Source organism: Falco peregrinus, chromosome 4 (genome assembly GCF_023634155.1).
Source record: "Falco peregrinus isolate bFalPer1 chromosome 4, bFalPer1.pri, whole genome shotgun sequence".
Taxonomy (NCBI): Eukaryota; Metazoa; Chordata; class Aves; order Falconiformes; family Falconidae; genus Falco; species Falco peregrinus.
Window position 1 is genome coordinate 48,342,977 of NC_073724.1, and position 24,086 is coordinate 48,367,062.

Genomic DNA, 24,086 nt, shown 5'->3' on the forward strand with positions numbered 1-24,086 from the left:
GTTTTAGTTTATGGCAAGTGTAGAAAATACTTGAATCTTTAGGTTAAAGTTACAGTTTGAAAGCTGTCTTCACTGAGAAGTTATATCTGCAATATGATGTGCCTTTTGGGATTTATAGGTGTGGGTTGTAGGGTTTTTTACCCCAACAAGGCAATTTTTGGTATCTTGAGTGCTAGAAGCCTTGCTGGTTTTGTGGAGATGCTAGTATTGAGTAAGTATTGCTTTGGATTCTCTAGTATGTAATGGAAATGCTGTTCTCGGGCAACTGTTGATTGGCAGGAACTCATATCATGTGAACCACTCAATGTTGTGCCTTGTAGTGGGCATAACTTTATACCTGTCGCCTCCGCAGAGACAGTGAACAATTAAGGACAGAAGCAGAATTACCCTTTTGTTTGAGAGTTGCAGCCACTGGAGGGTGGAGTGTTGCACTTGCCTGCTTTACACAAAATTACCTGTTCTACTAAAGTATCTGTGCTTCTTGTTCTACTCTGTAGACTCATGTTTGAAGCCCTGGCTGAAATCATGGGTTAAATGTCATGTCTGACCTCTGTTTCTGAAAAGTAACAGAAAGCAGCACACTCACTCTGTCTTTTTGCTTTAGACTGTGGATGAGCAGATCCTAGAGAAACCAGTTGATAAGCAAGATGCATATAGGATGCTGTCAAGGTCTGTATTTTTAAGTAAGATTCCAAATGTGTGTATTAAGCCGTTTTAAAAGGAGCTGTACAGATTCCTTTACATGTATGAAGAACTCTGGACACAACTTTTTCAATCCATTTTAAATAGTGTAAGCTAGTTCTGCCACTGAAGGAGTTAAACCTGCTTTTATGTTACCCACAGCTGCTTGCTCCTGCCCAGTCACCTTAGGAAGCTGATGAGGGACATAACGAACCATTTTGTTTTCACTTGGATTAGTTTTCAGAGTAATTTATCACAAGGCTGTATGTATGCTTCAGTGGGTACAGGATGGGGAGATACGGAGAGAAACCGTGATAGGAAAGAGGACAGAACCATCATAGAAGTGGTTTGAGGCTTGACATTTAATTGAAGAATATTGCATTTGCAAGAAAGTACACTGTGATATGTGTCCATGGACAATTGCTTTAAATTCCATAGTTTAACTGAGGAGGAAAAATCTACTTCCATCAGTGTTCTCCATGGATGGTAGGCTGGTGTTTTTTGAGGCGTCTGGGTTTTTCCTAAAGGATAATTTTTCCTACAGTGTTATCTTGTGGCAATTTCTTTTTTTTTTTAAGAAACACCAACTAAATAACTCTAGTCACCTCCTTTCTGAAGAATGAGCTGTGGTGAATCCTGTAGTTGCCCCTCTGTTTTATGGGTGGAGTACAGAAAAGGTGCACTGCTTGTTTCACCAGTTTGTTGTAACTCTGGCATCTCCTAAAGAGAGAATACAAGTGGCTTGGTAGTTTTTGGAGTTTTGCTCTGTAAGTCTATTTTAGATAATTTAATTTTTTAATTTATGGCTTAAGCTGAATTTTTGATCCTTTGTGGCATGTTACTAACTTAAAATTAGTAGTCTTAAAAAATAAAAAGAATTGATAGCTGCCTGTGTTAGTAGGAGATTCCCAAAAGAGTGAGCCTGGCAAGAGCTTTCTCATAACTGTTTACTTGAAATCATGCCAAGTTCAGGTAGTTCAAAAATAGTCCTATAAAAAAAGCTTAGTCTACTTCTCACACATGCAAATGTTTTGGGGTTTGTTTTTTGTTTAAGTTCAGTCTCTTAGTCATGGATATGAGATGCACTAAAAATTTAGGTTTTAGGACTCCTCTTAATTTTGCTCTGTATGAGCAGGAAAGAAATGCAGACAAGATATTTATTTGCCTATGTATCCAAGGTGTCCGATTAAAATTTTCATTCACTGTTTCATCTTACAATTAATTATGTGGAATCTTGTGGGGGATAGTAAGAGTGTGAGATGCTTCTGATCACATCAAATAATAGCCTGGCTAATCTTTAGGAGGCTAGTCCTTAGTTAGTCTCTTCATACGTTCAAGTTTTCATATTATTTATTGCACTTTGTCGTATACACGTTAAATTACTAACTTTAAAGCCCTCAGATTTAATCGGCCACAGTGTGGCGGTCTGGAGCCAGTAGACGAGGGAGCACATGGGTCTGGGGTAAGAGGAATAGAGGCGCTCTTCCTCTGTTCTGCATTTGTTACCTGACCCTGGCTTGCCGTGGGATCCCTGGGGGCCAGTCTGGATGAAATGAGTATGTAACCTTTAGTTGCCTATGACTCGTTTAGTCTTAAGTTGCATCACCGAGCTATTTATTGCCAGCTTTCAGTGAAGATGCCTGTAATGGTAGTGTTTATGCCATTTGTTTTTTCCTTATGCATTTGAAACAGTCACTTCTCCCTATGTACAGTAAAGAAGCTGATACCATGGACTGCTTTTTCAGATTGTGGACACTGGTACAAATGGGACTTTTGGAGACTTGATTGAATTTCTTGATAATATTTGTTTGTTTTGCCAATGTCTTTTCATCTATTTTGAAATAAAAAATTAAAATAAAATGTATTTATTTAGGATATGTGTCAGAGCCATCAAGTGATGTATTAATGGCCTGTTTCTCAGGCTGTAGTAATGTAATCATGTAGAACATTTTTGCACATCACAGATTTCATAAAACTGTAGCTTAATGCACCTTTTCCCTGACAGGTTGAATGGGAAAGAGCACAGCGTTTTCACAGGAGTGGCTATTATACATTGCAGCAGTAAAGGTATATGTATCTTTTTATTAAAACTCAGCGTTTGCATTTAAAATTGTGCTCAATAAGGACTAGTGCAAGTGAAGAAACAGGATGGAATTGTTTCATATACAGTCTCAGTTGGCTTCCTACTCAAGATGAGGATTACCTTGTCAATATATAAATTAAAAACTCCCCACAAAAGTCAACCTTCTTACTGTGTTCATTTGTCACACAGGAAGGAGGATGACAAAATACAACAGACTTTAGAAATACTGTCTCAGAAAGCTACAGGACTAATTAAAAGACCTGTGTAAAGTGTGGGAATAGTTTAAATGACATCCAAGTAAGGCACTGCAAACTGGAACTGAGCAGAATCTGATCCATATTAACTTTATTTCTGTGTTCTTTTTACACTAGCTGATGAATATAATCAGTTACTTTATCTGTAGTTGCTTTGTTTTTCAGTAAGGGAAGCTTTAGAGCCCATTTTTAGGGGGCGAGTAAAGTAATGGCTTAATGCCTCAGGCTGTTAACAGACTGTAGGGAGCAACACATCAATTTCTTTATTAGATAATTTATGTAGTAAACAAGTGATTTTTATGAGAACTGTACTAATGTAATTTGAAGAGTTTGGTTTGAGTGACTGCCTTTGATAATTATGCCAATATTCTTTTAGTGGAACTTTTGCAAGGATCACTTCTCTGAAATGTCACTGGACATAGTCTTTGTGTATCTACAGCTTTTAATCTTTGCTGGAATGATTGCTTGTAACAGAAATAGTCAAGTGATCCAGTACCCTTACTCATATGCTACTACAGTAGAAAGACCTGCTGCAAAAGAAATAAAACATGTCATCAAGGGGTTCCTGTGAGCAATATAGCAAGAATAATTATGCCTTTAACTGTTTAGGAAGAAAGTGAAAGTACACATAACTGTAGTACTGATGCTATGACAGCACATCTCACTTGAAGCTTACATCATATTCAGATGGACAAAAATACCATAAGTCTGCATATTCCCCAAGAGTTTTCTAGAATGCATTTTTAGTTTTAGTTTATAATTATAATGCTGCCGTTAAGTACAGCATGTATGTTACAGATGGAATTTTCATCATCAGTTGATTGGTTTTTTATCAATACTGAAAGACATAGAAATCTGTCTTTATTTTAATATTTTTTTACATCTGGGATGTTAAATGTTTTTTCAATACTAACACCATTAACAATTGGTTATTCTTCTTCCTTTGGTCTGTACTGTGGATCCTTCTTAGTCCTCCTCAAGAATTTCCACTGCTGTCAGAACAGCGGTAACAGGAGATGGGTATTTATAGAAAAGAATAGAGAGAACAAATACTCAGTGATGTGCACACTCACTTTTGCAAGGCAGCTTCCTTTTGAATGTGTTTTGGAAAAGTCTCTGTATACAATGATACCAGATTCACAGTTGTCTACATGCAGCAGGGTCCAGGCAGTGTAGCACTACATTGCACCTCTGGCCTTCACTCAACCACTTCTAGATATGGAAGTCTGAAATCTTATTTCTTTAAAGATATATGAAAATGACACTGATTACTGATAGGACTGCTGGATGCCTGAGTCTGCGGTGCAGATGCAGCTGTACATTCACAGTCAAGCATGTAATAGCTATGTGTTGTACTATGATGTATTAAGAGTTCTTTGACAACAGTTATAAAGTCAGAAGTATGTTTGTAGCTTTCTTTGTACTCAGTGCTGGATGTGTATGCTAACAGCCCATAAATAGCTCTGCATAAGCATCATTAATGTAAGAGTGCATCCCACACAGGGAGAGCAATCTGTTGCCCCCAAAAGAGGACTGCAGAGGTTGACAATGCAAGCTTTTACTTTTCTGGGGAACTTCTGAGTCCACTATCCCTGAAGAGCTTTGTTAGTAGTTTCATACATCTGTGTAGTATCTTTAATTTTTTGCGCAAAAATGTCAATTGAGTATGAAATGAAACTTGATGTTATGCTCTCTAAACTACAACTTCTGTTTCTGATAAGTTTTCTTCCTTTCTGTAGATAATCAGCTAGAGACAGAAGTCACTGATTTCTATGAAGAGACTAAAGTAAAATTTTCTGACCTATCTGAAGAGCTCTTATGGGAGTACATCCATAGCGGGGAGCCAATGTGAGTAAGACCCTGAAGCATCACACAGTATTTGAGAATAGGCCTTAGGGTATGTTATTAGCCACCAGCATAGGACATTTTGTCCTGTGTTCTGTGAAATTTTGCTGTGTATATATGATAAATGATAGCACGGGTGATGCAAGGTGGGTATTCTGTTCTTATTGTCTGGAGGTATCATTCCTCCAGGGAAAGTAAGTTACGTTTTTAGTAACTTGCAAATTTGAAAAGTGAAGACTGTTGAAATACTCTGGATTAGAGCAAGCACTCATGCAATATACAATTACCTCTCTGTTAACAAAAGCATTCAGGGAGCTTGGATACCTGGACAATGGATAGTTCTCATTTTAAAACAGGTGAACAGAGCTAGTATTCGATAAGAGTGTTGGAGAACTTTATTGAAAGAAGCTAGAACTTGGTTTATTTAGTTTATCAAAATAGCACTGCTGTGATGCAGGAAACACCCAACTTAATTTTCACTTATTCTTGTGGCCAGCTTATGTGTTCCCGTACCATAATTGCCTCTTAGCTTGTGTGTTTCTGCTGCCTTTGTAATGTACTAGTTGCTTAGACAACATTGATTCCACAGAAGAAATAGGATGAGAACAGAATGCCTAACTATTGCTGAGATAAAGCTGACTAGATTGTCTAAAAAAGGAAAAAAAAAATTACTTATTTGGAGACCAGGGAATGTTTGTGACTGTACAGAATTTGCCTTTCCTTTGTGTTAGCTGAAGCTTGATGAGGGCAAATAAGGCCATAGTTAGCACTATGGACTGCCTGTCTGGTGATTTGAGGTGAACTTTTCTGTAACTTCAATTCAGGCTGTGTAAGAGTATCAGTTGTGTTCTTTAAACTCATTTGTGCCATAAAACAATACAGTCATGTTGTACTGGGAAAAGAGGAATCAGTGTGGACTTTGTATTTAAGTGCTTATGTGTAAGTGAGGCATACTTTCTGAATATGTAAGGTTCCCAGCCTGTTGAAGAGATTGAAGCAAAATTGAATTTTGCAGGGAAGAATGTTTTGGCAAGACTATAGTTTGCAACAGAAATTCCTAGTTATTTTTTTGGAAGGTGATCTTTAGTATGTAGCTGATCACAAAGTTGCATTTTGAAGGAGAAATGACCATGAGTTTTCAGGAAGAGTCACAGGCTGAAAAAATATTTTTAAATATTCTGATTATTTCCTCTGGAAGAAAATATGCTTTAGCAGTGCTGCAGCAAAATGGCTTATGAGCAGTGCTGAGTAATTCTGTTCATTTTGCTAAACAGTGTGTGACAGCAAGGGTGTCTCAGGGACTAAAGGTTCAGAGAATGTATTTCATTACTCTCTGGAGCAGAAATCAATCAACATTCATGTAATCAAGAGGGTAGGAAGCATTTGCACTAGCCTTGCAAAGGAACTACTAAATATATTGTCCTATAAATTCTGCAAAACAGTAAGGAAAACTCTGATGGGTTTTGGTTTTGGTTGGTTGTTTATTTGTTCTGTCCTCCGTGGCCACTCATACTGGTTACACATTTTTGTGCATACAGATTTTTCTAAACACTACTGCAGTTCAAGTGACCATTTGGGGTTTTTTGATGGCAACTTAATTTTGTGAAATCATATGGGACTTAGTCATCACATGAAAAATTAACAAAAAATTGACCGTCTTGAGGATTGGATTGAGTTATTTTTATAGCAAGGACAAAATTGGCATATGGTATTTTAAGTCAGGCACTGGTGACACAGGGACTAATTCTAAAACTATATAGGTGACTTAAAGTATGAATAAGGGAAGAGGGAAAAGCACTATCTCAAGGTAGGCTGTGATAAGGTATTATAAAAACCCTCAAAAAATTCTGGCTGTGGAAAGATGGCCTTCTCCTTTCTGTTTTATTCTTGTCCCTTCTTCCAACCAGGGGTTTTCTGCCTGCTGGCAGGGTCTCTTTCTTCTTTTCTGGCCCTCTGTAGAAAGAGGGCTGGACCACAGCGATCTGAAGTGTTTGGGGCTTGTGTAATGAGTAGATGTAATTTCTGCAAGCCTCTTTGACCCAGCTTTTTATTTTGCAATCTCCCTTGTGAACAACTTCATCTGTTCCTGCTCACAACTTCCAGTCTGAAGATCCTCTGTGTTTTTTGTTAGCCTTGCTCTGAATGGTGGCAATGAAACCAAAGGACCCTACTGCACTCTGGGAAAGAGGTGATTACAGAGGCTGGAGCTCTACAGTTTCAGACTTAACTATGAAGTAATAAAATGTAGAACGTAAACATCTAACTTTCTTCCCTTGTATGATTTCTTTTAGGAGTTACGTACAGTTGCTATAGCTTTGAAGGCTCCTTCAGATTTTGTGAATAATTATTCTCACAGCACAAATTAGCTCAGGGATATGCTTGAGGTTATCAGCTCTTCAAGATTAAGAGCAAAAAATCTTGCAAATGCAAGATTACAAAAGTAAGGGGAGCTGTACAGTTCTTTTACTAGATTTAACTTTGAATCTTGTTTTTAATCTATCATGTTGCTACAGTTAACTCCTCTGTATGAAAAGATTGTTCTGCACTCTCCAGAACTTACTAGCAAATCTTTGTTGTACGTGCCTACCTCTGCTCCCTTGCAAATGGAAATGCATCTCTGACTGGTTCCATGATGTATGTAGGCTGACTGGGCATCTAGCTGTAGCCTCTCGCAGAGACAGGCAACCAGATTCTGCTTCTCCTTACCTCTGTCATGCCAGTGTCTCTGCCCTACAAAACCACTAACTTCATATTTAAAGGAACTAGAGGTGGGTCGTCTTTAATTTGTAGACATGTGAAGTGAAGACAACTAAGTCTTGGTATCCAATCAACTAACTAATAATGCAAGAAATTAGTGTACAACTTCTAATGTATTTTAAATATTTGCTTCAGTAAAGATGAATTTTGTCAGTCATGTACCTTTAACCTTCAGACTGTAAGTGAAGTCCAGTCACTAGCTCAGATGTATTCTGTCTAATGTGGCTGAAATTTCTTCGTATTTCTACTGTATGGGCCAAGACACATGTTTCACTGTCATACATGCATTCTTGCCTTTGGAAACCCACCTAAAATCCAACCAAGTATCTCCTTTCATCTGTAGGAGCAGTAGTACCTGTTGGCACAGCGGGGATTTATTTGATCATTGGCTGTCCGTTAGACAATACAAATATCGTATACATGGATGTACTATTTTGTGGCATGACTAAAGTTAAAATCCTAAAGCTAATAAAGGAAATGTGCTTTGATGTTGCATTTTCAAGTTACCTCTATTTTACCCCTTTCTTAACATTTTCCCCTGATTGTATTGTGTGTGGGTTTGTTGTTTGAGGAGAGGGGTGTGTTGGGGGGCGGGGGTGTTAGAAAAAAAAATCAGTGGATGTTGCACACATTCCTGCTGAAATCGTTGTCCTCTGCAACAGTTGGTTACTGAAAAATGTTTTAGTTGCAGCAGTGATCTTGCTGCCTGTGAGAAGGTCTTTAAAGTGAGTTATATTTTTATTACAATGCAAATTAACTGGTGCTGTGCATAGTTTTATAAATGAAGCCTTAAAGTTAGTGCTATGCTAATAAAAGTATCCAGTTACAGAAGCCAGTCAGATTAACCAGAGCTAGTTGTGAAAGCTGTATAAATACTGATACATTCTGGGTTTTAGCATGGAAGAGCCTTGCTGAAAAATCAATGGAACTGTTACTAACTCCATAGCCTCATGCTTTTGGACTAGAAGCTGTATCTGTAGTAGAGAATCCTACTCAGGATCCAATGCCAGCATATGAAGTTCTATATAAAGATTAACAAGATGTGGCCATTTGTGTTAACATCCTTGTTGTGGGTCTGGTACAACTGCTTGTGATGGTCACCATGGTTTTTTGTTGCCTTGTCAGCGTATACCAGAATGATTTCATCCTACTGGACTGCAACTTCATTTAAAAATGAAAAGACTTTTTAGTCATTAGAGTATTCTGAATTTAGATGATGTAAGTCTTAAGTATGGTGTAAAAGAAGGAATAATTTAAACAATGATGAAACTATTCAGTGATGCTTAAACACGAGATTAAAGGAAAAACCCCATTCCCTAGTTTATAGATTTAAAAAATCCCATTTGCAGGGGTACTGATTCCTCTCTTAGGGGGTTGTCGGAAAGAGGATCCAGAAATAATTTCTAGGTGTGTTAAGAGCTGGTTCTGATAAAAACTAAGATGAAAAATCTACAGTCATCTTTGTGTAGTAATATTCTCTTACAAGTAGTTTGCATAATTCCATACTATCTTAAGTTAATAGAGCTGAGACTGACTGACATTTGGTTTCAAAGTTTGTTGACTTAGGCTTTCAGATTCTGCTGTTACCATGTGGTAAGCATACTTCTTGCTGCTTTGTTCCTTAAATGTGAACCGTAAAACTGTTGGCTGTATTGCAGCCTATCTGCCTGTATGCATTTCCATTCCACACAGTGGAATTTGCACAATTACACCTAAAGACAAATTGGATTTCCAAGGTTACTTTCTGTGAAAACACATTCCTGTGCCAAATTACAAGTACTACTGTGACATCTAAGAGCACGGTGTTGTAAAAGATATCTGAGGGTTACACAAGAATTGAGTAAGGCTGAATGGGACAGTAGTGGATTTTGTATTGGAATAGGTTGCTGGTTCCCAAAAAAAGTCCTGTCTTCCTGGTCTTCATTTTAGATATTCCTATGACAGATCAGCAAGACTCATAAAACAATCATTTCAGTTCTAAGATGTCTTCTTCAATGTGAGCTCCTTTGGGAGCTAATATATTCCTAAAGGCCCTTCAGCCTCTTGTGGAATAGAGTGAGGGTCAGTATGCAGCTGGGTGACCCGGTGATGCTTGCAGTTAACCTTTTGGTAGCCAGGACTTGGAGAATGTTGGGTGGCCTATGGCAACACAATCTGACTGCAGTCGGCAGATGTTCCTGCTGCTTAGGTGACTATGGAATTTGGACTGTGTGAAGCGTAAACACCTTAGGCTGTTCACCTTTAGTAAAAATACTGATCCTTATTTATCCTGTGATTTATAAATTGAAGTGTTGAGCCTAACTAGTAGATTTAATCTGTCTTTAACTTGAGTATGCTAGTCTTTCTTCCAGACTCAGCAGTACTGGTGGATTGTGTTCTGTACTACCTTTACTCTTAATGAGATACATGTAGATGTATGTTGGTTTTGTCTTCTTTCCCCCAGGGACAAGGCTGGTGGATATGGAATCCAGGCCCTTGGTGGAATGTTAGTCGAGTATGTCCATGGAGACTTCTTGAACGTGGTGGGATTTCCTCTGAATCACTTCTGCAAAAAGCTAGCAGAATTGTACTATCCGCCCCCTAAACATAATGTACAACATAAAAAGTACGACTCTATCCCTTCTGTGGACACTTTTGAGAATCTAAGTGATGGAGAAAGTGAATCTTCAAATTTCACAGAGCATAAAGGTGCCAGTAAGCTGGACAGCAGTGGGATGTGTTCCTCAGGAGCTATTTACAATTCAGAAAACAGTTCTAGCATCAAAACTGGTTTTACGGTACCTTTGGAAAATCAGAATGGAGTGTCGGAAAGTGCAGCAAAACTTCCATCTAAAATTCTGGAGCTGATGGATGGTTTTAGAGCTTCAAAGGTAAGGGAAAAAGAAAAATAATCATTACATTGCTGACTGATACGATTGTTTCATTGGACTTTGGTATATAACAGGTAATGTTAAATACTTGAGCTGGGGTAAGAATGTATTAATAATTAGTAGCAAAGGACCACTGAGGTACAAGAGAATCTGAGAGCTGAAACTTCTGGTGCAGTGCAAACATTGGTTTTTGGTATTTGCTTTTATGTGTTCTGTGACATTTCAGTTACCCATTTGATAAAAAAGTTGTCTCTTGAGAGGGGAAAAAAGTTCTAGTATGTGGGGTTTTTGTGGTGGTTTTTTGGTTTTTTTTTTTACTGATGATGAGCACAATTAAGCAGAAAGTTACCTTTATATACTCTGTGAAGAAACCATTTAATATGGTTAGCTTATCTGGCTTAAAACTGTGACAAGAGTTGTACATGTTATATTTTCTTTCTAACTTTCAATGCTTAGCATTAGAATTCTGTGGAAGATCTTAATTTTTTTATTAATTGTTGAGGACGTTAGGTTTTTTATACCCTGTTCCATGTTCCAGGTATATTTACCTGGTAATACCCATGCAGTAGCTGATGGAGACGTACATGTAATAGCTTACAAACAGAAGCTCGCATGTTCTGTGTAGCAGCCAAATGTGTGTGATGAGGAATCAGTAGCTGGACATCTTAATTACTACCAGGTTTTCTACTCATAATTTCAGTGTAGCGAGGACAGTGATGAAGGTGAATGAGAAATGAACACCAGTCATTCTAACAGATCACTGATTTCCATCAAGTCATTCATGTTTTAGGAAGAGGTGAAAAAACTGCTAAAGTAGCAGGGAAATGACAAACCTGGAACTAAAGATGTAATAAATTTGAGGGGGAGTGGAGGGAAACATGCCAGACAGTGGACAATGGTTTTGCTGAAACAGCGGGAAGTTGTACTTGGATGTGAAGGAAAACTATAGTGTGGTCACTGTCAATCTGTGGGCATGCTGCTTGCAGGCATACAAAGCAATATTGAGAAATGTGGAATAAAGCAGCCTTGAGATTGCTGTTTGTGAACTTACTTGTCTGTCTATAGGGAGTGAGTTTTGATGTATTTGATTGGGTGAGATGATGCTTAGCATTTCTTCAACTTAAGTAAAAAGAATATAGAGAATCATCACCATTTTGTTGTGCATTGTGTACTGTTCACAGTGATGTGATGCCAAATTTGGTTTTGTGCAGTGAAAGACTGGAGGCTGGAAGCAGAAGCTTTCCTTTCCTACTAGCCCAATGTAAAGTCATTGTACGAAGTGCCGAGTTTCATGTTGAACTAGTAGGAATTCTTTTTTCCTCAGGGCTTAGATCTTAGTAAAATTAATTATAAGTTGCAGTGAATGCTTCCTGTGATCTGACAAAACTCATCATCCCTCCACTTGTAGAAAAGGGATAAGAGCACAAAAGCTCTTGAGTTCAGTTTCATTTTGGTTCTTGAGTGTTGTTTCAAGGGCTTTATAAAGCAGAGTGAAATCCCCTGTAGCCAAAGATGTTGCTGCCTATTTTACTCTGAACAGCTGCTGTTGCAGAACAGGAGGGGATCAAGGTTAAATCATACTTTCTCAAACTTAATATGTTCTGAATTTGCATAATTTGATCTGTACTCAGACCTTTTAGGGTTTTTTCTTCAATTTCCACCTCCCCCCTGCCCTGAAACTGAGAATTACAGAATGGTCGAAAGAGTGATTTGGACCAGTCAAGTTTTGGACCCTATCTTCTCACCTTCTTTCTCCTTTTCTTACAGTTTGAGTGGTATCAGTCTGAAGATTGGGCGGGTCTTGGAAGCCAAGTGGTTGCAGGCTAGATGCAATTGGCATGTGAAAGCCTGGGTTATAATAAAACCCAGTTATACATTCTTACTAGAGTAAGAGGAAACTGTAAAAAGAGGATGAAGATGATAAAATATATAGACACACAGTAGCAGACCTTCCTCACAAAGTTAAATCTTTTTCTCCACTTGATTTTTATTAAACAGAATGCCAATCCAATTTTTCCTTGACTTCATTTGATCTTTAAGTACATTATAATTGCCTGCAGTTGCAAAGAAATGGATTCTGTGATTGCTGTATGTGCTTCTGCTCTCATGCTCTACATAAGTTCCTTGGGTTTGGGTGAATAGTTTCAGAATAGTTTCAGAATACTGAAACTGCAGAATTGCAAATTAATTTCAAATAGAGGTATATATTATCACATACTAACTTTCCTCGCTGGTTTGATTAGCATATCTCTACAAGTTCAGTTAGGTTTTTCAACTTAGGCAGCTGTATTGCCCGTGGGTTTTTCTTCACTATTGGACACTAGCTGTTTTCTGTTCCCCATTCCATGTGTACATGTGCTTTTAAGGGGTGTGTGTGTAGTACAGTTGTGCCCTGACGTTTTATTCTTTTTTTATTTTTTTTCCTTAACATTTATTAAACTAAGACAAATATTACAGGAACCGAAGCTGCTACACTGCCTAAGTGGAGCTTTCCAGTTCCTTATGTCTTGAGTAAATAAAATTTTATCTTTTGGTATTGGTTCAAGTGCTTAAGAGTGCTTGACCTTATGAAAGGATCTTATAGATGGGGATATGCTAAATATCTGAATAAAGAGGTGGTCTTCATACAAAATCTGTAGGCTGCATTCCAGAACATTCTGAGTTCCTTTTTCTCCCAAACACCTCTGTTCAAAATTCTGTTGCTTGCCTAAGATAGTGAAACTCTCTGAAAGGGATGGAAATGTATCGTAGCAATTTTTAGGAGTTTTTTTAAACTGTGTTGTGCTTCTTAAAGAACAGTAGTTGTGTAGAATAATTCTAGTTCTTTTGTTTCTTGATTGCAGTCTTTTAAATACAGCATGCTATTTTTTTTTTTTTCCTCTATGGAGGCTATGTTTGTAGCATCTAAATTGAAGATGTTTGATCATCTGAAAGATAAAGGCCCACTGAAGGCTGTGGATATTGCAAATGAGGTTGGAACCTCTGTGTGCGGAACAGAAAGACTCCTTGATGCATGTGCTGCTCTTGGATTACTGGAGAAAACACCACAAGGTGACTAGTTTCTCTTTCCCCCAACTGCATAGTACGTACTGAAAGCCATGCAGGACTGGGAGAGATGCTTTGAAGGTCACAGAATCTGACTTGATGTTGTGGGTAACTTGGATTTGAGGGAAAGGGGAATGGATTGTTGCTTCTTTGCTTCCATTATTAGTAGCTAGATTTTTTCATTTGGGGGCAAGCTTTATTTTATGAACACATTAAGGTGTTCTTTGAGGAACCCTTAGATTGGTTTTGCTCTCTGGACGTAGTACTGACCAAATCTCTAAGAAAGTTGTGTGGGCAGTCCCAGGGAGCAGCATAATGACTCAGATGTGTAACCTGCACTTTGACCATAACAGCCCCACAGCAGCACTACAGGCTTGGGGAAGAGTGGCTGGAAAGCTGCCTGGCAGAAAGGTACCCAGGGGTGCTGGTTGATGGCTGGCTGAACCAGAGCCAGCAGCATACCCAAGTCAGCAAGGCAGCCAACAGCACCCTGGCTTGTATGAGAAATAATGTAGCCAGCAGGACTAGGGAAGTGATTATCCCCCATACTTGACACTGGTGAGGCTGCACCACAAGACACTGAGGTGCTGGAGCGTGTCCCAGGCAATGCAGCTGGTGAAGGGTCTGGAGCACGAGTCTTGTGAGGAGCAGCAGAGGGAACTGGGGTTGTTTAACCTGAAGAATAGGAGACTTAGGAGGGACCTTATTGCTCTCGAGAAGTACCTGAAAGGAAGGTGTTAGTGAGGTGGGTGTGCATCTCCCAGTTAAGTGGTAAGATGAGAGGAAATGGCCTCAAGCTGCACTAGGAGATATTTAGATTAGATACTAGGAATTTTTTTTTCACTAAAAGGTTTGTCAGACATTGAAAAATGCTGCCCGAGGGAAGTGCTTGAGTCACCATCCCTGGAGGCACTTAAAAGAGGTAGACCTGGCACTTGGGATGTAGTTTACTGGTCGACTTGGCAGTGCTAGGTTTACAGTTGTACTCAATGATCTTTAAGATCACTTTAAGGCCTTTTCCAACCTCAGTGATTCTTTTTCTATCTAAAAGAAGGACAAAATTCCATTTGCTGCTGCAGCAATGCAGTGTCACAATCTTCAGCAGAGAATCAGGGTTCCACTGAGGAAAGCTCTGGAATATGGCCTCTTTTTATAGACAACAGCTTAAATTTTAGCACCCCTAACTGGAAAAGTGCCTGACGGTGTATGTAGGTGAGGGAGTCAGTGTTAGGACTAATTTTCAGTCCACACTATGTTGTTACAGGTTTCCATATGCATCACTTACTATGTAAGACCTGAAATGGTCAAGTGCCAAGAAAAGGAAATAAAGGAGGCTTTCAACTCTATTAGAGGACAAGACCAAGGTGAAAGCCCTAAAGGCAAAACATACTGGAGAAAGTTGGAATTTAAGGGAAGCCATAATCTAAAGAAAAATGTGGTCAAGAATGAGAAACTTCCAATACTCTGTTGAATATTAGGTATCTGAGGTACTTAGGCACCAATTTATTATTACTTTTTTAAGCCAATCTATATCTTCCATCATAAATTATTTTTGGAAACAAAGTACCTGCTCCTTAAGAATGAGAAGACTTTTAGAATTTTTTCATGGAAGTCTTTGCAGAAGAAGATCAGGTTTTCCTAGCTATTTAACAGCTACGCCAGAAAATGCGCCTTCAGATTTTAAATGACAGTTTTAAAGTACTGAAACAAAGCTGGTTACAGTTGTTTTCTTCCCTTAAGGTTATAGTAATACAGATTCAGCAAACACCTACCTGACTTCAGATGGCGAATGCTCACTTCATGGCTACATTATCCACTCAAATGACCACATTTGGCCTCTCTTCACAAACTTGGAGTCTGCTGTCAAGGAAGGCAGCAGGCAGAATCATCGAGCCTTTGGAAAGAAAGCAGAGGATTTATTTAAGGTAATGTAAACTCTTACTGGTATCAAAACTAGTTGGGAGGGGCCCAGAACTGATCTAGTGGCAGATGGAGACTGAGCAGTCTAAGAAATTTGGTTAATATTAGGAATGGTAAAAACACAGTGCAACTCACTAGCCCCAGACTTCTGTTCCCTTCAACTTTAGGCTCAGGTGCTGGAGCAATCCCAGAGTGTCCTGGGAAATTCAAGTGCTGATGAAAATTCTCTGGTTAAGGTGTTGCCTATCCAGCTAACACACTCTGAGAACAACCTCTGGGTCTGTTTAATTTAAATTTAATGTGTCCTTTCTTATAACACCAGATAGTACCTTATCACACGTGCACTCTCTCAGTATTGGGTGCCAATCACTTGATACTGATGTGCATCTACCTCAGTCTGTGCTGACTGTGATGGAAGCTGTTTTCAAAGTCACTTTGTGTTGATGCAGTGCAGGAGGGATCTCATCTCTTCAATGAAGGTTTGTAGCTTTGTATATGCTTCAAGCTGGTACATACTGCTGGTAAGAATTGTAACCTTTCTTCCATGTGTTTCCATCTCTGTAGTACTTCTTTTCCAGTGCTAGCCCAGGTGGATGTGTTCAGAGTGGAGAATGACTTAGGGTTATAACTGGCCTAACTTGTCAGTTATCCACCTGGTGAAGCAAGTTGAGGGGCGTAAATTTGTGCCTGTTTAAGGAGAGGGCTAGCAGAGCGAGTAGGAGAATACATCAGGACATCATCTCTGACAACAGTGCTGGCTTAAAGGGTACTTCACCCTGCACCCCAAGGTTCTTAATTTATACTTCCAGATGCTGAGAAAGCTGTCTACATCCCTCGTATACAGTTGATGGAAGGAAATAAGGCCTTTGGAGACTTAAGAAGGTCCTGTTAGCCTAATGTTAGTACTAGATTACTGGTGGACAGAACCTCCTTTAGGAATCACAGAATGGATCACACAATCACAGAACAGTTGGGGTTGGAAGGACTTCTGGAGATCATAGAATGGTTTGGGTTGGAAAGGACCTTGAGGATCATCTAGTTCCAACCCCCCTGCCATGGGCAGGGGCACCTGCCACCAGACCAGGTTGCTCGAAGCCCCATCCAGCCTGGCCTTGAACACTCCCAGAGATGGGGCATCACAGCTTCTCTGGGCAATCCGTTCCAGTGCCTCACCACCCTTGCAGTAAAGAATTTCTTCCTAATACCTATTCTGCATTTGCCCTCTTTTAGTCGAAAACAATTACGCCTTGTCCTGTCGCTATAGGCTCTACTAAAATGTCCATCTCCATCTTGTAAGCCCCCTTTAAGTATTGAAGGGCTACTCTAAAGTCTCCCTGGAGCCTTCTCTTCTCCAGGCTGAACAGCTTCAACTCTTCCAGCCTGTCTTCACAGGAGAGATGCTCCACCCCTCTGATCGTCTTCATGGCCCTCCTCTGGATCCACTCCAACAGGTCTACGTCCTTTGTGTGTTGAGGGCCCAGAACAAAATGCAGTACTCCAGGAGATCACCTAGTCCAACTTCCCTGCTAAAGCAGGAATCTAAATCCTTCAAAGGCTCTTTTAAAGGGAGTTTAGATACTTTGCTTTAGGTAGGTGCTGCAGTAGATGCTTAAACTTACATACAAATTAATTGTTTTAACATAGGCAAACTGGATCTCATCCTTTGTTAAACATTTGGATTACCAACTTGAGTATGCTTGGGTGATGCATGTGGCAGAAGTCACTGCCAGTTCAGGCATGGGCTCTATATGTTTACAGGATGGTATGTCTAAGCAGAATATATGGGCTGCCTATGGCACTGTGCATACTCACAGCCTGGAGTTACTTCCGCTTCATGGTAGCTGTGAAGCCAGGCATAACTGATGAAATCTGTATGAAAGTGAGACACAACGGGATTCATGCTTCTGTATCATTTCAAAGGTAAAGGCATGAGTTTCTGGTACTGAAGGCTTGCTTCTCCTGTAATCAAAAAATGCAGTATGAGCTGTAATGTTTCTCATTTAAGTTACGATCCAACCATCTGGTTATTTCCTCATCAAGGGAGAATAAATGTCAGATTTACATGGAAGCAACTTGTGACTATATCAAGAAGGAGGAACGCTTTAGGAGACTGGAAAAAATACCTCAATCATGTCCTTACAAACAGTTTGAAATCTGGAGTATCTTGCTGTGGACCAAGTATGTTAGTAAATGTATATCAAAGGCCCAGTATTTCTTTAGAAAGCACTTTTCACTTCTTCCTACTATATTGCCTGAGCTTCAGTGGGCAGAAGTGTTGAATTTAACAGCCCTTGGGATGTCAGGAAGATCAAGTTCAAACCAGCCAAGTGTATGTCCTTTGAGATGTACTGCAGAAGATGCCTGTGTGATCAGAATTTTTGAGAGGATGTAGTCTGCTGATCACTACAGTAGATGAGCAACTAGTCAATGGCACTTTTAACTGACCTTTTAATTTTAGAATTCTAATGGTAATGGTGTGCACCTACTGCCTCGGTTGTACATAGTTTCAGCTAAGTAATGAAAATAAGCTTCTATTACTATGCTTTTTTTACCCCTTTTTAGGACTATTATCACAGCCAGGAGGTGAAGCAGCGTTTTATGGCTGCTATGCACAGCATTGCCCAACTGACAGCAAGAGACGTGGCTACAGCATTTGATCTTTCACGGTTTAAATCTGCTTGTGATCTAGGAGGTATTGCCTGTAATTGAATTTGTATACAAATCAAAGGGAAAATCTTGATTTCAGTTCCGTATTTTATTACTTAAGATCTATGTGTATTTTTTACTAGAACTGGAGTAATACTATCTACTGTTATTTTTCTGGCATTGTAATGTCAGATGAATGCAGTTAACTGAAAGCATTGTTACTTAAATGGTATTTGAATAGTTTAAAATAAGTGAATGTTTGTCACAATCTAGTCGATACTGACACAGCTCAGCACAGAAAACAAGATGGGTTTTGGCTCAGCTGATAAAATACTGGGCTGTGAGCTCCATTGTCAGCTGTACTGTTGCTGTCCTTTAGCACATCCAAGATTTCCAAAAGTAGCGAAGGATTTATTTCTGAGTCCTTCTGTGTTGGGGTGTCAAACTTGAAACACAGCACTGCTAGAACAAAAAGTTGTGCCTCTTTTAGAATTGGTTTGTTTTGTGTGTTGCTTTGATTCTTAATGACCTTAATGATTCTTAAAATGACCACAAAAATGTTTTAGACCAATGATACATCTGAAGAAACCCTTCTTGTTAGTGTCCTTTCTTGCTCTGTGCTTGGAGTTACACAGAGAGAGTGTTATTACACAGGGAAAGATCCACTGAGGAAAGAACACTTTATTTTGCCTGGGGAGGTGGACGGCATGTCAGAGGAATTAACACAATACTGGTGCAACCTTTGCCACCTGTGCAGAGACTTCTAGACTTTACCATCCCTATCTGTCACAATGCTGGAGAGTATTTACCAAACTTTATATATCAGTGCTTTGTAAATGGTAAATGGTTCTAGTGCTCTTAATCCACAAATTACAAGTCCTTGCCCTTTCGTCAATGTTCTTCTGCTCCCCACACCACCCTGAGGTACTGGTATCAAAGGTCATATTAGCCATTCCATGACAGTAGAGGTTCATGTCTGCATTCTCCAAGCTTTAATGCATTGCTGTATCCACCAGCAAGTGCTGTTGCCCATGTTCATTGTGGAGCTGACTGTCTACTTCAATTCTGATTTACTGTCTATTTTAATTTTATGTACAGCCTTGTCTTTAAAAATGTCTGCAAGGGCTGGGGGAAAAGACCTGATTTGACTTTTTTAAACTGTCAACAGGTTGCACAGGAGCTCTGGCTCATGAATTAGGACAAATATACCCAAATCTCAAGGTCACAGTATTTGACCTTCCAGAAGTCATTGCAAACACCTCTTACTTTCAGCCTCCAGGACAAAACACAGCTCCAGTGACATTCATATCAGGTAAGTGTAACACATGATCTTTTGTCTTATATCTGTTATCCTGGAGCACAGAGCAGGCTCTTCTGCTGTAGAAAGTGGTGTGCTACACTGCTCCAACCCCAAATGTGTCTTAGTACAAAGCAATGTAGGCTCACCCATGCTAAGTGGGGGCATTGCATTTCTCAAGCCTATGGGGATTAAAACAAACTGGCTATGGTTGAAGAATGTGGATAAACAAGGAAGTAAGAATTATTTGGGTTTGAGTACCACTGGGAGTAGAGGCTGCACATTCCTGTCTCAGACTTTCCCTTTCTAGGTGAGATCAACATGATGGCTACAAAGGACTTTGTCTCCTTCATTGCTTTAGGCTTTCTCTCCATTTTCACACATTACAGAATTTTTACCTGTGATCTGCTCTTCTATTAATGCTTTCCTTATGTGCAAAGCAGTGCACACCTATACCTGTTCATTCTTGTTTGTTTCTTTACTTCTGATGAAGCTCCTGGTTCCTCCACAATATCTTAATCTCATTTTGTAGTAATGTACTCTGTGATTTCTGTAGGAATGTACAAACTCTGCTTTCCAACAGGTGACTTCTTCAAGGATAATCTTCCAGAAGCAGACCTTTACATCCTTTCACGGATTCTTCATGACTGGCCTGATGAAAAGATACATGTGTTATTAAGCAAGATATCAGCTGTTTGCAAACCAGGTAAGTATTTTTAATCTTGTGGGTTTAAAGGTGCATGTTAATGCATAAACATAATGAGCAATCATAAGAATGTCATATTAAAAAAGTATATTTTTCTGTCCAATCTTAGTAGCCTTTGCTTGAGTGTCTGTGCTTGCATTATTTGTAATACTTATCAAGAAAAAAAGGAAACAAAACTGCTAATAAAACTATATGGAAATAAGCCCTTAGTATAGTTGTAGGCTTCACATGTAACTGTCATCTCCTCTCTTTGCCATGCCCAGTCTTTGTAATAAGCCCTGTACCATCAAATGATGAAGCATGTGCTTGCATGTATAGAAATAAGTAGCCTAACTAAAGTTCCTTTTTAGTTATTAAGAAGCAGTTTGTTTTGCTATTCCAGAAGTAGTAGTTTGGTTTGCTGTGTTGGTAGTGCCTAGAATATGGTAAACCAGAGTTCAGCACTACTTTTGGCGCAGGTATCATGAGAAATAACTAGCTGCTTCTGCTTTGTCCTACATTTGAATCATAAAATATCTCAGGTTGGAAGGGACCCATAAAGATCACAGAGTCCAACTCTGTTCCTCAAAGTACTACCAAAACTTAACCATATGACTGAGCGTTGTCCAGATGCCCCTTGAACCATGAGAGGTTTGGTGCCCTGACCACTTCCCTGGAAAAGCCTGTTCCACTGACTGGCCATCCTGTCAGTGAAGAACCTTTTCCTAATGTCCAATCTGAACTTCCCCGGGTTTCTCTTCATTCAATTTCCTCATGTCCTATCACTGGTCACCAGAGAGGAGGTCAGCACATTCTCCTCTGCTACCCCTCTTGAGGAAGTTGTAGACTGCAGTGAGGTCACCCCTCAACCTTCTCTTCCCCAAGCTGAACAAACCAAGTGACCTCAGCCACTCCTCAGAAGTCTTGCCTTTGAGGCCTTTCACAATCTTGGTCACCCTCCTCTGGATAGACTGAGGTGTATCCTCCTCCTTCTGTTGAGGGGCCCAAAACCACACAGTGCTGGAGGTGGGGATGCGCTGGTGCAGTGTAGATTGGGACAGTCACCTCCCTCAGCTGACTAGCTGTGCTGTGCTTGGTGCACTCCAGGACATGGTTGGCCCTTTTGTCTGCCAGGGCACGCTAACTCATATTTGGACAGTATTAAAGATCAAAGGAGAAGACAAAAAACAGAAAAGCCTGACTGCCAAGATCAAGTGATTCCTTAATTCAACAGGATTAACTGTAGCTATGAAGTTTGCTTCATAGGAGAGCATTCAAAATTAGATCTAGGCCATAATTCATAATACTGCTTATAAGTTATGAAAGAAAATCATGGGTGACTGTCTTAATCTTATGCAAGATTAGGGTATGAGCAATTTAGAGGAGTTGCTTGGCTCAAATGGAAATGAGTTTAAGAGCATAATCAGGAAGTGATCTGAACTTCATTGAAGTGGAGACGGTGCTGTAAATGCCCCCTTGCGTTTAACAGTTGAACAATTGCTTCCAGGAAGAGTGTACTGGAAGTAAAGTTCTGTCACAAATTTCTACTGAAAGCCGTTAAAACATTAGTCTTAAGGACTTCAGTAACTGTCTCTGAACAAAATGCTAATAACTTGAAGCTAGAAATACTTTACTAAACCACTTTTGGTTGTTTTGGAAATGCAGGAAGTGCCTTGCTAGTGGCAGAAATTGTGCTTGACGAGCAGAAGACGCACCCTCCTAGAGCTGTACTACAGTCCCTCAGTATGACTGAAGGCAAGCAAAGAAGTGGCTCAGAATATAAACAGCTACTGGAGAAATATGGATTCACAAATGTACAAATTAAGATCACAGGAAACTTATTAGATGCTGTTTTATGCTTCAAGAAGAATCTGTCACCATAGCGTGCCCAGAAGCAAACTGGGATGCTGAGTTTTTACAACCCTTGTGCAACACATCCATCATCAAACAGCACATACTGTCAGTTTAGGATCATTTTGACCATTTATCTGAAGCATAGTTGTTGCAGGCCCCGAATAAAAGTTGGACTGCAGCTTTTGCAGGACTGAGTTCTATGTGTTTAAGTGTCTGGGGCAGGCTGAAACTTCTATGTATTAAATACCTCCATGTGCAGTTCTTTTGGCTAGTTTGCAGACCGTATTAAGCTTAGACTTGACATAGCTGTATAGCATGGCAAGTTAAAACTACAAGCTTTTATGAGCCATATTAATACTTCAGTTTTCTTGGACTTTAATTTTAAAGACAGTTCTGCCTCTGCAGTGTACTTAGTGCTTACTGGTTATTTTTATCAGAAATTAAAACCTGAAAGTGAATACTCCAGCATCTGACTGAATTTGGGGATGCTGGTCCTCTTTTTCACTTTTCTGTGGAGCTTCACTCAAAAACATTTCAAAGATACCCTTTTTTAAGCACTTTTTCCACAGGCAAAAGTGAAAGTAGGACAAAGCACAAACACGTTCCTCCAGCAGCTGTAAAGTCGCAGAGTAACTTCAGCAGCCTGCAGCCACAGTATGTACCCACACAGGCTGCGGTTGAGGGCTGTTCCTATCAATGTCAGGTTTTTCTGAATATGGTTAAATGACCGTATATGCTTTCCATCTCATTACTTGGTATGAGTGTTAGACTTCTGTATAAACTCTCTTACAAAATATAAAAATAGAAGTTTCTTTGTGTTCCAGTCTAATTGGAGAAGTATACTATATCCCATCTCAAGTAGTTTGTCACTAATGTCACCTCTCCTAATGTCTATTTTTTCCTGATACTTCACTGATACTTATTTTTTCTATTTAAAATGTACTTTGTAGTGGAAGCCTTCCTGGAGATTAAAACTGTACTTTCAAACTAGCTTTCTTTTATCAGTTGTGAGTTTCTTGCCTGTCACACTTGCACAGTGATAATCCCATAAACCAATATGAAGGAGGCTGTGCCTATGCTGAATCACCAACCTCGGCAAATTAAAGAGAGCTGATGAGCGAGGTCAAGAGTTGTATCTGCCTGGTAGACTCCGTCTTATGTTACTTAATCAGAAGTTGCTGTACTCCTTGAGCACAGAGTAAAGCAAAAGCACCACAGTGATTCAATTTACTATGAGAAATATGCTTACTACAGCGCATTTCAGTTGCACAAGATCAGGGAAATGTCAGACTTTTACCACTTTGGGGTCTTTAGTTTTCAGCAGGTTTTTATGAATGGAAATTTGACTGATCTCATCTGTACTGATACTTAATAAGGTAAAAAATATTCAACAACTGAACACATTGAAAATGTTTCTTTTCCATATTGACATGAAGCTTGCCATTATGCTTAACGGTTTTGTATTTTGAGAGACTCATTCCAGCAATCACATGTTTCTCACCACATAATTATTCATAAAGTTCATAATGCTGTTCTTTAAGCTGCTATAAGCTGTTTCAATCCTAAAGTTGGCAAACCTATAACTGTCACAGACTTTAAAATTGTGCCTTTAAGTACTATGTATCGGACTGTAAAATTTTAATGTGCTTGGCTGCCGCACAACCTCAGTGTACTCTGTGATTAAATTACAGTGCTCTATACACACTAAGCATTAGTCCCTTGGGCAAGGTGTCTGTGGTAACACACCACAGCTTTGTGCTCTCAGGATAATTAAGCATTGGAGCAGGTTGCCCAGAGAGGTTGTGGAATCTCTGTCCTTGGGGGTTTGAAGATCTGAGAACAAAGCCCTGAACGAGCTGAGCTGACTGGAGAGCTGCCCTGCTTCAAGCAGGAGGTTGGACTAGGCATTTCCTGTGGTCTCTTTCAGCCTGAGCTGTTCTATGATTTGATGTAGCCCAGTAACCTGAGAAATTATAAACTTGTCTTTTTCTTGTTAATACCCAAGTAGAGTTAGTTCAGTTGCTCTGGAGGAGGGTGGTTATCTTTTGCTGACTGGTAGAAGGGGTGGATTTAATGGTGGTACACTGAAAAGACTTCCTAAGCAACAGGCATAACTGAGGAAAATTTGGGAGCTTGTTTACTGATAAAG

General features: G+C 39.5%; 1 protein-coding gene across 2 annotated transcripts in view; it reads left to right on the forward strand.

Moving 5' to 3' along the window:
* ASMTL (acetylserotonin O-methyltransferase like) overlaps positions 1–24,086 on the forward strand; it is a 30,412-nt gene that overhangs the window by 3,618 nt on the left and 2,708 nt on the right. The window contains exons 4-13 of one of the 2 annotated variants that reach the window (XM_055801738.1): positions 605–669; positions 2,687–2,748; positions 4,758–4,866; positions 10,064–10,490; positions 13,379–13,541; positions 15,276–15,460; positions 18,018–18,147; positions 19,270–19,413; positions 19,982–20,104; positions 21,749–22,927. In XM_055801738.1, coding sequence (XP_055657713.1) covers positions 605–669; positions 2,687–2,748; positions 4,758–4,866; positions 10,064–10,490; positions 13,379–13,541; positions 15,276–15,460; positions 18,018–18,147; positions 19,270–19,413; positions 19,982–20,104; positions 21,749–21,966 — 1,626 coding nt within the window. In that variant the 3' untranslated portion in view covers positions 21,967–22,927. Of the gene's footprint in view, positions 1–604; positions 670–2,686; positions 2,749–4,757; positions 4,867–10,063; positions 10,491–13,378; positions 13,542–15,275; positions 15,461–18,017; positions 18,148–19,269; positions 19,414–19,981; positions 20,105–21,748; positions 22,928–24,086 lie in introns of those variants that run through there. The other variant, XM_055801739.1, reaches the window with a different exon arrangement.